Source organism: Bos mutus, chromosome 13, assembly GCF_027580195.1.
Source record: "Bos mutus isolate GX-2022 chromosome 13, NWIPB_WYAK_1.1, whole genome shotgun sequence".
Taxonomy (NCBI): Eukaryota; Metazoa; Chordata; class Mammalia; order Artiodactyla; family Bovidae; genus Bos; species Bos mutus.
The window spans coordinates 41,638,523-41,651,262 of NC_091629.1; the positions used below are offsets into that span (position 1 = coordinate 41,638,523).

At 43.1% G+C, this 12,740-nt stretch overlaps 1 protein-coding gene across 1 annotated transcript in view; it reads right to left on the minus strand.

Moving 5' to 3' along the window:
- Nucleotides 1-1,681: 1,681 nt before the first annotated feature.
- ZNF831 (zinc finger protein 831) overlaps nucleotides 1,682-12,740 on the minus strand; it is a 92,644-nt gene continuing 81,585 nt past the window's right edge. The window contains exons 5-6 of the mRNA XM_070381475.1: nucleotides 7,475-7,635; nucleotides 1,682-6,688 (exon numbers count right to left, since the gene is read on the minus strand). Coding sequence (XP_070237576.1) covers nucleotides 5,852-6,688; nucleotides 7,475-7,635 — 998 coding nt within the window. The 3' untranslated portion in view covers nucleotides 1,682-5,851. The remainder of the gene's footprint in view (nucleotides 6,689-7,474; nucleotides 7,636-12,740) is intronic.

Here is a 12,740-nt window from a genome sequence, read left to right on the forward strand (position 1 = left end):
ACCATTCAAAACTGCATTTATCCAGAGAATAGTTCCTCTACTTATGGGTAGAAATCACATGGACTAATGCTTGATCCTCAGAGGTAAAGAGTGTTGAATTTGCCTCTGGCAGAAGCTGAGGGAGACCGAGAACAGACGTCATTCACAGCTGGGGACAAATGTCTTAGACGCCACCAAGCAGTTCCTTCTGCGTTTGCAGCCTGGAGATTAACAGGCTGTCCCCAAATACGCGACTGGAGACTTGTTCTCGGTGGCTGTTAGCACAGCCAAATCCATTTGCTTCAAATTCAAGAGGAAGGAAGCTGGTCTTTCACCAGAACTGAAGGGACTGCTGGTGGTTCAGCACGAATCCCTAATACACTTTCTTGTGTATGATTCTGCACTCATTAACCAACCAACCAATAAAACAACAAAACACTGAAAAAATATATTGGCGCAACCAGCTATTATATGATTGTTCCTTCGAGACTAATGGATGTGAGCGTCCTTTGACTTGGAATGTTAATTGCTCTGCTGTAAAGTTTGACTGAAGACACTTATCTGATAAACCTACAGTGCAACTTGCCCTCACCAGTTCTGTTGGCTTGAGAGAGAGCTGAGCTTAATAAAAGCTGGAATAACTGAAGAAACTAACACAAGTATCTGTTAGATTAGTTCCATGTTTCCCCGCAGAGTGTGTGTATGGGAGGGGTTATCCTGGGTAGTACAGAGATGATATTTAACTGGTATGCGATGATCAATCTTAATACTTTTAATTCACATTGGAAAATACACACAACTACCAAATTAAGGCTGAGATTTCACAGATACTATAATTTACAAAAAGAGTAGCTTCTTTAAACAGAGATGATTTAAATAAAAGTATTAAATAAAGAATGTACCCACGTGTGGACAAATACGGCAAAAAGCAGTAAGATGGTTCTCAAATGATGGAAGTTTGGAAAGAATAGATCAATTTATGACTATAAGCGTTTGATGAGTTAGCAAAAAAAAGACTATGAAAATCCATCAGTCAGTATATCTGCTCTTCCCGTGTTTCCATTCACACTTTTTCTCCCAATGCATTATGTCTCCATTGACTTCAAATGGCTCCAGGAGGTATAGACAAAGAATACTGTGTTGGTATGTAAAAATAAGTCTACTATTCTTGCCAAGAGTACATGATTTATACTCATAAGGAGGCATTGTTTTTGAAGTAAGGATGTTTTCTCAGTTAATGAATAATATTAAATATCCAAGTAACATCAATTCCACAGGGAAAAGTTTGGGATTATTGCACTGTGGATAGTGCCCTCATGTGGCCTTAAAGTCTAGCTACATTTAAAACCACATTTCTAAGTTACGAGCCTTGAAATATGGCAGACAATGACAGAAGGGACACATGGGAAAAAGAGCAACACAAGAAAATGTGATAATTTGCCATTACCCAATTCTTTCATTGAGTGGAATGGGATACCAATATGGCGGATGAAATGTCTGGTCAACTTTTCAGGAATATTCAGATATCCAACTTATCTAGGATATATTTTTGGTGGTAGTTTGAGTTAAAATGTTAACAAATCAAACAAGACATTTTTATTTTCAGTTTTATTTTTATCAAAACAAAATAATTTAACCATATAAAGAAGGAAATACATTAAACAAACAACCAAGAAGCCAACAGCTTCTTGATTCTGAACAACGGATAGTGTAGTAAGTTCTAAAGAGTTGGCTGCATATATAAGTACTGAGTCATCCTCTAGGGCTCCAAATGACAGAAGCTGATTATTTTTCCTGGCTCTTTTTTCTTTCAGTGGTAAAGTAATACACTCAACATCCTATACTTCAGATTGAATTATGTGTATCCCCACAAACATACAAAGCATGGATGAAAAGGATTGTACAGGGTACAGATCTAGCGCATAGGATTTCTTGGGTCCTGACATCTAGGTTTAATGAGTATCTGGGAAAGAAGAGCAAAAGGCTGTGCTTACAGATTGAGAAATGTAGTGTTTCAAATGCCAAAGAGTCTCCCTCGCAAGCGTTCTGGAGTCACAATTGAAGTGAGAAGAAATACGCAAGCCCTGTTTGCCATGGCTGTAGAAATATGACCTCCATAGAGCCAGGCAGCTCATTTTTTTTTCCTCACCAGATTAAATTATGTCTGGAGATTTGAGCAGCGGTACATTCTGATAATGATGACAGCTTCCATAACTACAAAATCTGCTGCACCAGGCAGATTTTTGTGCAAAATGCAAATTTCTATGCTGGGAGAAAAAATGAATAATGTGGTCATTCTAAGTAATGAATGTAAATGCAAGGAAATACAGTTTGGCATGAGACAGAAATCATTCATCTGTCATGGCAAGATCTGTGGTCACAATGCGATTGTACAAAGCCACACTCCTCATCTGAGCTCTAGAGGAGGGATTTCAGGAGAGGGAAGTTTAACTTGCCCTTAGTTACCCATCATGCTATTGACAGGGTTTTGATTCGAACACAGAAGCACCAATCCCCTGTTTTTTTTTTTTTTTTTTAACCTCTTGGAAGATGAACCATAAGTTCTCCTGGGTTGTGAAATGAGGGGTATTAGCTTGGTCCCGAATCTCAAAGGCCATGAGTTGTCTCTATCATGAGGCATGAGTTGTCTCTATCAAGTCTTACAACAAGGAGGCATGAGTTGTCTCCATCATGCCTTACATCAAGGAAGATTCAGGTTGTCCATCAAAAAGCACATGGCATTAAGAGCCACTTAACAGTATAGTTTGCCAAGAGCGGGGGAGTGTGAAACCTCTTTTCTCTATGCATTGTCAACAAGTGAGATCTGGCTGCGTGTAGGTACAGCTGGAGGGGCACACTTGGTGGTGTCTTGAGTATCACAGTTCATGGCATTTGTATACCTCACTCCAAGAGAATAGGAAAGAATTCCAAGTGCACTTTATCTTTGTCTATGACAGCATCCTGGGAGTTATTCTCTGTGGGAGAAGTTGAGACACCCATTGGTTAAGACCCTTACCTCAAGCTACAATGAAATTAACAGCACTGGGAAGAAAGGGGAATCCCTGATTTTTAGACTCCATTTTGCCCTGTTCTAAAATAAATTTGCTTTCCCTTAACCATTCCACAGCACACACTTGTACAGTCATAGCAGCAATGACCAATCAATAATCCTGAAATTTTATTTTTGATAACCCTAACTGGGTTATAGTTCACCAATAATATCCTTAAAATGTACCTCTATAGTTGCAGTTCACTTTAAGAAAATCCTTAAGAACTTGAGAAAATTAAGACTTACAAAATCAGAGATTGTCTGTTGCTTTATAAAAGAATTTTTCATTAAAAAAATATTTACCTTGGGATGATTTTCAAGGACCAAGTCCTCTAGGGTCATTCAAACTACATTTTTTAATTTTTTTTAATCCACTCAAATACAGCTTTTCACAAATTCATGTTGATATGAAGTAAGGTACACTTGTAAACATTGCCACCAACTAGCTTAAAGGACCATCGGAGAGAAGAAAATCGGTGACCTGCTCACCTTTGTATGAGAGGCACAGAGAGTTAGCGATGGAATCAGCATTCTGCCATGTTTGATGGAGCTTGGGATGTGGCAGCCAGCAATGATGGGTTGCAGAAGGATAGAGCTCCCACCTGATTCTCCTGAGGTCGTGCTACTGGGAGCTGTGATGTACTGACCTCAGTACAGTGATGCAGCCAGCAGCTCAGCAACCACCCGGGAAAGAAGGGTCTAGACCATAGTCTTCCCCCCTGACCAGTGCCTCCCAAGACAAAGTAACTAGCTCATCCTACAGATATGCTGGCTTCCTCCTACACAGTAGTGTTCTGTCTTTGCTTCTAATTTTTACATCATAAGCCACCATTTAGAAATGGGTTGACTGCACCCCCCTAAACCTGGAACTCTGGGGAAAAAATTAGAAGAGCTTCCCTGAGTCCACATTCTTCAAAAAAATAATAATTGGGTTTAGTTCCCCACATCCCCCTCCCAAACTTCTTGGGTGCAAGACTACTCCTCATGAGGCTCTCCTCCAAGCCACGCTCATGAGAATCGGGGCCCAGAGCAGCATTCAGTGCATCTAGTCATACTCTCTCCTTCCCAGAAGGAGAAAAAGGTGCCGAAAGGGCATAAGTCTTCACCAAGATTCCCTAGCCAGCTCTGCACAAGGTCAGGCCTTCTCTCCCTCTTCCTTCAGGACTCAGAACACTTTGCTAGCCCTCTCACTATAGTGGCAAGGATAAATCAAAGGGTAGATAATTACATCACTTTTGTTTGGTTTAGAAAGTACAGGAAGCAAACGCCTAGCCTCCTTCTTATGTTTTCCTTGACTGGACTTGAAATCACTAGGCTATGTCGAAGCGCATCTGAAATGACCACAGACATAAGCTAAGTCACTGGGAGAAGCTGACCCTACCACAGAGTTTCTGTATAAACAACCCTTAAATTGGAAACTTCACTTGAAGACTCTTGAAATCTGACCGTCCTTCATCACAGACAAGGACGTATTAAAGCATCTTCATACCGTGCGAGATGTTTTGCATTGCGTTTGAACTATGTCGTAGGAACATCCTTACATCAAAGTGAAGCCAAAAGAGCTGGGCTATAAATTCCAAATGGTACAAAATCATACCAAAAGCAAGTATAAAATTTTATTGAAATGCAGCAGTGTGGATCTCCTGAAGTTTCTCCTCTCCCATTTAAAGAGGAGAAGAGTGTGGTAACTTGGAGGCTTTGCTCACCACTGACGTATATCAGCTATTTTCTTCTGCACAGCGGTGCATGGGCTTGGAATCCTGGGGAATTTTCTCTGTGCTGTTCTGACTTGCACAATACAGAGGCTGATTTAATTTGACAGCAAAGTAACACCAAGCCCCCAAAATAAAATTACCAAGATGTAAAACAGCGTCAAAACTCCAATTAGTTTTGTAACCTTGAAGCTTCTGGAGGAAATCTGAAAGGCTCCCATCACGATGAGCAGGCATCAGTTTAAGCTGCAGAGATTACTAAAATGTAACCCTCTAATTGAAATTGCTCAGAGCACAATATGACAGAGAGAATTGGAGGAAAACAAGTGAATTTTCCCCCTCAAAAATGACTCATTACAGAGACTGTTCTATCAACTTTTAACACAATGTTCCTTTTGCAAGAGCTGGAAAAACCAAGGGTTCCAGAGGTCTCCACAGAAAAGGCACCAGGAATACAAGCGAAACATGCTGTGTCATTGAATCACACGTAAGCATTGACCATGTGTGCAACATTGAGAGACACTCAGTATTTCATCAGATCATAGGCATTTTGAAGTGTATTTACAGCTTCCACTAAGGAGGCAAATTACTGAGCCCAAACTTCAGTTTTGGGAGGAATCCAGAATGAACAGAAGTATCTCACTGCCCAGCTCCTTTGCAGGCTCCCCCAACTTTCCCAAGTACCATTACCCTCTTTGAAGCCAACCCCAAGCTCACTGATGGAGGAGACCTGTCACCTTGACCCTGGTTCAGAAGCAAGTCAATTGTGGCTGTCTGGGTCAATGCCAGTTTCCTGGGTAAGGCAGTGAGGAACCAAAGCAGAGGATGCAGCTAGGAGTCAAGCCACAGTCCTCATGCAGGTCAACCCTGCTTACACTTTGTTTCACTGCCACCTTTGCCCTGCTGGCACCTTGTGAGCAGGGCATCTGGGGAGGAGTGAGGCTGAGCTTGGGTTTCAGAGTGGGTTGGGGACATCTTAGAAAGACCCCCAGATGGCTTTCCTCTCTGTAGGGGCTTCATGAATAGAGTTCATTTCTGCCGCCCACTTGATGGCATCGACTGCAAAGTATCAACCATCTTTGACGACAGACACCATCTTTCTCTGGAAGCGTCAGATTTCTATCACTAACCGATCTTCATCATCGCTGCTGGTGTCGCTGGACTCCACACGAGTTTGCTTTCTCATTCCTTCCAAACTTCTCTTCCTGAGGGTTTTCAAAGAGGCTGCAGGGACCTCCGTGGGCAGCCCTGGGTTAGAAGGGACGGCATCATCCTTTAGAGCCATGAATCCAGTTCCTTGAGATTTCACACTGTCAGGTCCTACCAGAGGGCAGGGGACCAGTCCTTCCCTACACCCACATTGCCCCCCAGAAGGAAAACACGACTTGTGTTTCCCTTCCTCTTGGTGTGAACTAGCTGAAGCTGGTCCTAAAGCTGGTATTTCAAGATGAATTTTTCCAGTGGACCCTGGTGTAACTGAACCTGAAATTCTCTGCCCAGATGAAGGCTTCCCTGGCAAAAGGTTTGGGGACACACCCTCTTCTATCGTTTTTCTGTCTGGAGAGCTTTGTGCGAGAGTCTCCTCTTCACCCTGGCTGTGGTCTTGCGGTTCCACACTGTGAATTCCCAGGGTTGTGTGGCCTGCTCTTGCCCCCAGGGAAGGACAGAAGGCAGCTGCAGAGGTAGCAAGGTCATGGCCGAGAGAGGTTCCTTTGGACACAAAGGAAGAAGGCTCTTGAGCATCTGAGAAAACGCATGGTGTAGGGTCTGCTGAGATGTGCTGCTGGGACGGCAGCAGGTGAGTCTCCAATGATCCCACGTCGAGACCTTTGCTGTGGGCTGGAAGGCTGTCATTAGCCCCCAAGGAGTCAGATGGCAGAGATAAACCTGACCCCACAGCCGTGATTAGAGGACAACCAGCCCCATGCTCGCCAGCAGATGAAATCTCCTGCAATAAAGTGCAAAGGAAAATAAATGGAGGGAAAAAAAGTTAATTGGTATCAAAAAACTTGTGGTCAGAGATGTGGTCCTCATTGAGAACAAGGTCTGGAGGTCCTGATTCTTTACCAAGTGTGAACCTCGATACAATGTTCTCCTCAGTTTCCATTAATAACTAATAGATGCATTAACTCTAGGAGAGTTCCCTGTTGACACACAATAAGCTACTGAGACTGCTCTGTATTTTTATCTGGATTTAAGAAAACTTAATCACTCAGTTATCCAACCAGCTCTGAGCATCCAGTTTTAGATCATTACTTAATGTGTGCTACTCAGTGTGTGTGTATGCTCAGTCCTGTCTGACTCTTTGCGACCCCCTGACTGTAGCCCACCGGACTCCTCTGTTTTGGGGGATTCTCCAGGCAAGAAAACGAGTGGTTTGCCATTTCCTCCTCCAGGGGATCTTCCTGATCCAGGGATCAAACCTGCATCTCCTGCATTGGCAGGTGGGTTCTTTACCACCGCCACCAACTGGGAAGCATCTTTATTCAAGTATGAATTATAAAGGGACTTGGGATTTTTTTTTTTAACCGACTCTGAGATCATCCCAATGGTTCACCGTCCACTCATTCAGCACCATGTTTGAGGCATCTGTTTGCCTCGAGGGGCTTTTTATGCCAGGAAACTTCTCTAGGTGTCCTGAGTGAGTTCCGCCACACTGGACACTAACAAGGAAAAGAGAGGCATAAATCCGGACCACAGATGGGTACAGACAACTCAAAATCACAATTCCCACCTTTGCGATTGGTCTGTCTGTGTCCCCGATGGTTCTTAAGCTTGTGTTAGGACAGAAACTCCTGGAGACGTGTCCGCTCTCCTCTTCCTCCTGCTCTCTGTTCTCAGTGCAAACAGATGATTCTGAGGTGACACAAGAGGGCTCCCCTGACGGATTCACACCTGAAGGGGGGGCACACAGATACACACCTGAAATTATAAAATCAGCCAATAGCCACTTCCCAGGTGTTGACCCATGTCTTCGATACCAGCTCCGAGCTCATCAACTGCGTCCTACATGGGATGTCCACCAACTCGATTTACCTTGAATCAGTTCACATTGTAAATAAAATGTCTCCACTTCTGCTAAGGAGAGAGATGGAAAAACCAATTCCTAAGGTAGAAAAATCCTTTGATTACAGATTTTAATAAATATTTCATATGGATCTTTTTTTTTTTTTCATTAGAGTCATCTTCCTTGCCACATTGGTTAATTTTGGATTGGCTTGAATTCTGTGGTCATTCAACTGAGGCCAGAGTAGAAATATTGAGAAAGGAAATTTCCCTGTTATGTTGGATGTCTTGATCTCCACCAGAGCACTGACAGCAGGAGGGTGATGGGTTTTTGTGTTGCTGTTGTTTTGTGGTGGTTTTTGTGATGAGTGTGGGAAGAAGGGCGACAAAGACATGGTCTTGACGGTCCCCACCAAATATCATCTCCCTTTCAAGGGAACCTTACTCTCTCTTCCATCTTATCATTTTGGCCTGGGATATAGGTCAGAAGGATCATGGAACTTCAGAGCATGTAGATCCCATCATGAGAGCAGAGCAGAAAAGCATTCTATAAGGACTGTGTTGCCAGAGAAAAGGGTTTAAACCACTTTTCAGTTTATGAACTTTAAAAAAACTTTGTGTGCTGCAGTCCATGGGGTCGCAAAGAGTCGGATGTGACTAGGTGACTGAACAACAACAGCATAGCTGGTTTACAATTTTGTGCCAATCTCTGCTGTACAGCAAAGTGACCCAGTTATACATGTATGCGTGCTAAGTCACTTCAGTCATGTTCGGCTCTCTGCAACCCTATGGCCCATAGCCGGCCAGGCTCCTCTGCCCATGGGATTCTCCAGGCAAGAATACTGGAGTGGGTTGCCATGCCCTCCTCCAGGGGATCTTCCTGACCCAAGCATCAAACTTGCGTCTCTTATGTCTCCTGCATTGGCAGGCGGGTTCTTTACCACAGAGCCACCTGGGAAGCCCTAGCCATATATAGACATTCTTTTTTATATTCTTTTCCATTATAGTTTATCATAGGATATTGAGTGTAGTAGAGCTCCATGTGCTCTACAGTAGGACCTTGTAGTTTTCACCTGCTAATCCCAAACTTCCAGTCCTTCCTTCCCCCACCCACTCCCCCCTTGTCAATCTACTTTTAAACCTGCTTTTATTTTGATTAACATTACACATGCACAGGGTTTTTTTTTTTTAAGTTGTCTTTCTACTTAAGAAAAACAGCCCACCCACTCATTTTTTCCCACTTGGGATTCCTTTCATGTTTATCTCCTTTTCTCCTAAGGACAAGCACGTAGCATTACTTTAGATTCCCCTTTTCCACTTTGGAGAACAGCTGATGATATCATGAGGGGAGAGGCGTGTTTAGAACCCTCATCCACAAGCCTCATTACCCCCACCCGTGGGCACACATCCCTCCCCTCTCTCCTCTCTTCAGTTATATGTTATATGACTATGCTGTCAAGATTTTGTTGGGGATATGCAATGTTTACATCATTATGTTCAGGAACATGCTTTTCACCACCAAGTCAGATGGTGTACTGTGATTACATTGCCTTTCTTGCCAACACTGTTTTTCCTGAAATTAATCATTATTTTGTCTTCTTCTTCTGCCTAGTTTTTTTGCACGAATTTATTACCAAAACCACCTCCCATTTCCTTCCCAATTGTCTTTTATTTCATTTTATTCATTCATTTCATTGCCTTGGAAACATCTCACTCAGAACTTTCTGACCTATTCCCAGTGGACCACTGCTCACTAGGCCCAAAGTGGGGCTGAGCCAATGCATCTCCCTACACCTCCATCCTAACAGTTTTTTTTCACCTCTGGTTCCTGGACACCCCCCCCCCCGCCCCACACACACACACATACTTCTTTTTCCTGGGTTTTCTCTCTTTGTGTTCTTTCCTAATGCAAAACTTCCGGCAATTTCATGAGAAAGGATGAAATAAAATTCTTTAGACTTTTACTAGTGGCTTGTCTGATAGCTATCTGAATTAAAATTCATCTTCCTTCAGAACTGAAGATGTGGCTCCACAGAGCTCTAGCTGTTGAGAAGTCTGGAGCCAACATGATTTACTGTTCCCAATCCTTTGGAGGAAACGGTTTTGTTTTTCTCTCTGGAAACTCCTAAGCTCCTTTTTACGAGAGTATCACTATGGTCCTGCATCTATTTCCATTTGTTGTCTGTACACTTTCAATGGGTCCTTTCAATCTGAACCATGTCTTTATGTTTTACAAAAATATATTATTTCTTTGATATATTTTTTCCTTATGTTTTTTATTTTTTAGCTAGAACTGCTCTTACTAGGTTATTAGACCTCTTGAGTTAACCCTCTATTTTTCTTTTCTTTCCTATTTTCTATTTCTTTTTCTTTTCTTTTGGGGGAATTCCTTCAACTTTCTATTCCAACTTACAAGTGTCTATGTCTGTTGTTGTTGCTCAGCTGCTGAGTCGTGTCTGACTATTTGTAATCCCACAGACTGCAGCATGCCAGGCCTCCCTGTCCTTCACTATCTCCCAGAGTTTGCTCAAACTCATGTCCATCGAGTCAGTGACGCCATCCAACCATCTCATCCTCTGTCGCCACCCTCTCCTCTTGCCCTCAATCTTTCCCAGCACCAGAGTCTTTTCCAATGAGTTGGCTCTTCACATCAAGTGGCCAAAGTAGTGGAGCTTCAGCTTCAGCATCAGTCTTCCTTAAAGGTTGGATTGATATGTCTGTATCATGTTTTTAATTTCCAAGAGCCCCCTCTTGGAATAATTATTTCAAGATTATTAATTATTCCAATGATTAATAATAATAGTTAACATTATTATTAATTATTATTATTGTCCCTTCTTTATAGCATCCTGTTACTACTTCATGGCTCCAGCATCTTCTCACCTGTCTCAGGCAAGATGTTGCCATTGCTGTCATTGCTGAAACTTGCCTGTCCCTACACTGTCTATCTTCTAGGTTCCTTTGTTTCTGTTTGCTTTTATCTCTTTCATATTTAAAGGCTTCCCTGAGATATCCAGCAATCTATCTGCCCATGTTTTAGAAAGAGGTACTGAAAAGCTGGTTAGAAACTCTACAAATGTAAAGTGTCCATCGTGGACCTCCCTGCAGGGTTATCTTGTTGCCTTGTTGACGTGGAAAACCCTGAAGTCATCCACTTTGGGTCTCCACACAGGCTAGTCGACTTTTGCAGAAGGAGTTCTCTGATGTCCTGCCTGGAAATTGTAAGGCAGGTGTCAGCATTCTGTAGTCCGAATTGGGATTGGGCAGGGAGGGGCTCAGCATCCAGTGCCAACCTTTGGTTAAACCCTCTGTTTTCAACCTAGTCCTCTTGCTCCCCAGCATTTTGTAGGGTCTCCAGAGACTAAGCCCCAAGCATTATTTGGGAGTGAAAATGAAGGATGTGACCAGGGTCTGAGAATCAGTGGTGGGGTGGAGGTTTCCGCGGGGTGGGGAGTGGTCAACCAACACTCCTGTTTTCAGTCCCACCTGGTACCATGAATTTCTTAATATTCTTGACTTGACCACTGTTAAATCAGGATGAAGTTCGCTTGGGTCTGCTACTCAGTGACCATTCAGCCTCTGCATTCTAATTCCCACAACCATGGCACTATTTCTTCTCTGGTTACCTAGTGCCCATAGGCCTGGACATTCTAAACACATTCCTCAATAATTTCTGGGTTTTTAGGGGAAAGTGGAAGAAAGTGAACATGCTCTCTCCTCCATCTTGAACCCAAAGGAACAGATCCACTTTTTATACCTCCGGGACAGGTCACAAGATGACCTGAACGCACTAATCTTGAGCAAGTCAGCTTGAACATCTATCCAAGTTGCAATGATTTGGCAAAGGAAATTGTAATTTTCCCTTTAATACAATCTTTACTTGAGCACCACAATACCACAGTCATCTAAAGACATAGCACCAGGATTTTGGTATTTCATTCATCCACTCAACAAACATGTTTTGGGCTCCTCCAAGGAACCAGGCACCATGTTCAACCCTAAGGAATCAGAGAACAAGACCAAGATGCCCTGGTTCTTATGAGACTTTGCTCCAACAAGGAAGAGAAACAGAGGCATGTAAGATAATTGAGGTTGTGATGGGGGTCAAGAAGGAAAGAAATGAGGGGTGACTACTCCAGGGAGGACCAATACAGAGGAGGCTATGACAGAGATGCAGTAAACAGGGAAGGGAGAACGATACTGAGAGTGATAATAAACAGAGTATTATAGAGAGTAGCAGTATCCAAGGGGCAGATTACAGAGAGTAACTGGGGTGGGACAGTTAACTGGCTTGCCTAGTAGAAGAAGGTATCTCTGATAAGGTGCCACCTGAAATGAGATCTTCAGGATCAGGAAGAACCAGCAGCCCTCAAAGGCCATTCCAGACGAAAGAGAAGCAGAGGCAGGGGACCTGCAGTGGGATGGAGCTCAGAGGATGGACCCAGTGGAAGGAGGCTTTGCTGGAAGCACAGTGGAGAGCAGGGGGCTCAGGTCTTGTAGGATGCAAGAAGTCCTGGGAAAGGATTAGATTTTATTCACCATTCATTGTGAAGAAACCAGTGTTTCCATCAAGAAGTCTACATCCTCTAAAGATGCACATGGTTACTATACAGAGACTGAATTAGAGGAGAGGGCATTGCGGTGGGAAAACCAGTTACAAGGTTCCCAGGGTCATCTAGGGGACGGGGGGATGGCATGTCTAGGGCAGTGGGGAGAGAAATGGAGAACATAGACTTGAGATCATTTTCATTCTCATCTATGAAAAACCACCCAAAGACAATAACGATGAAAGACGTTTCTAGAGTCCCAGGCCCACGCGCCTCACTCTAAGTGGATTAAGCCGTGCCCCTACAGTGACAAAACCATCAGGCAATTCATTCAATTCAATGAAGAGTAAAAACCAATTAGTATAGAGAAAATAATCAGATTGGTCAAGCATCTTCTCAGCAGGTTGTTTGGGTTTTTAAGCTTAACGAAAAGGCCATGTGTGCCTT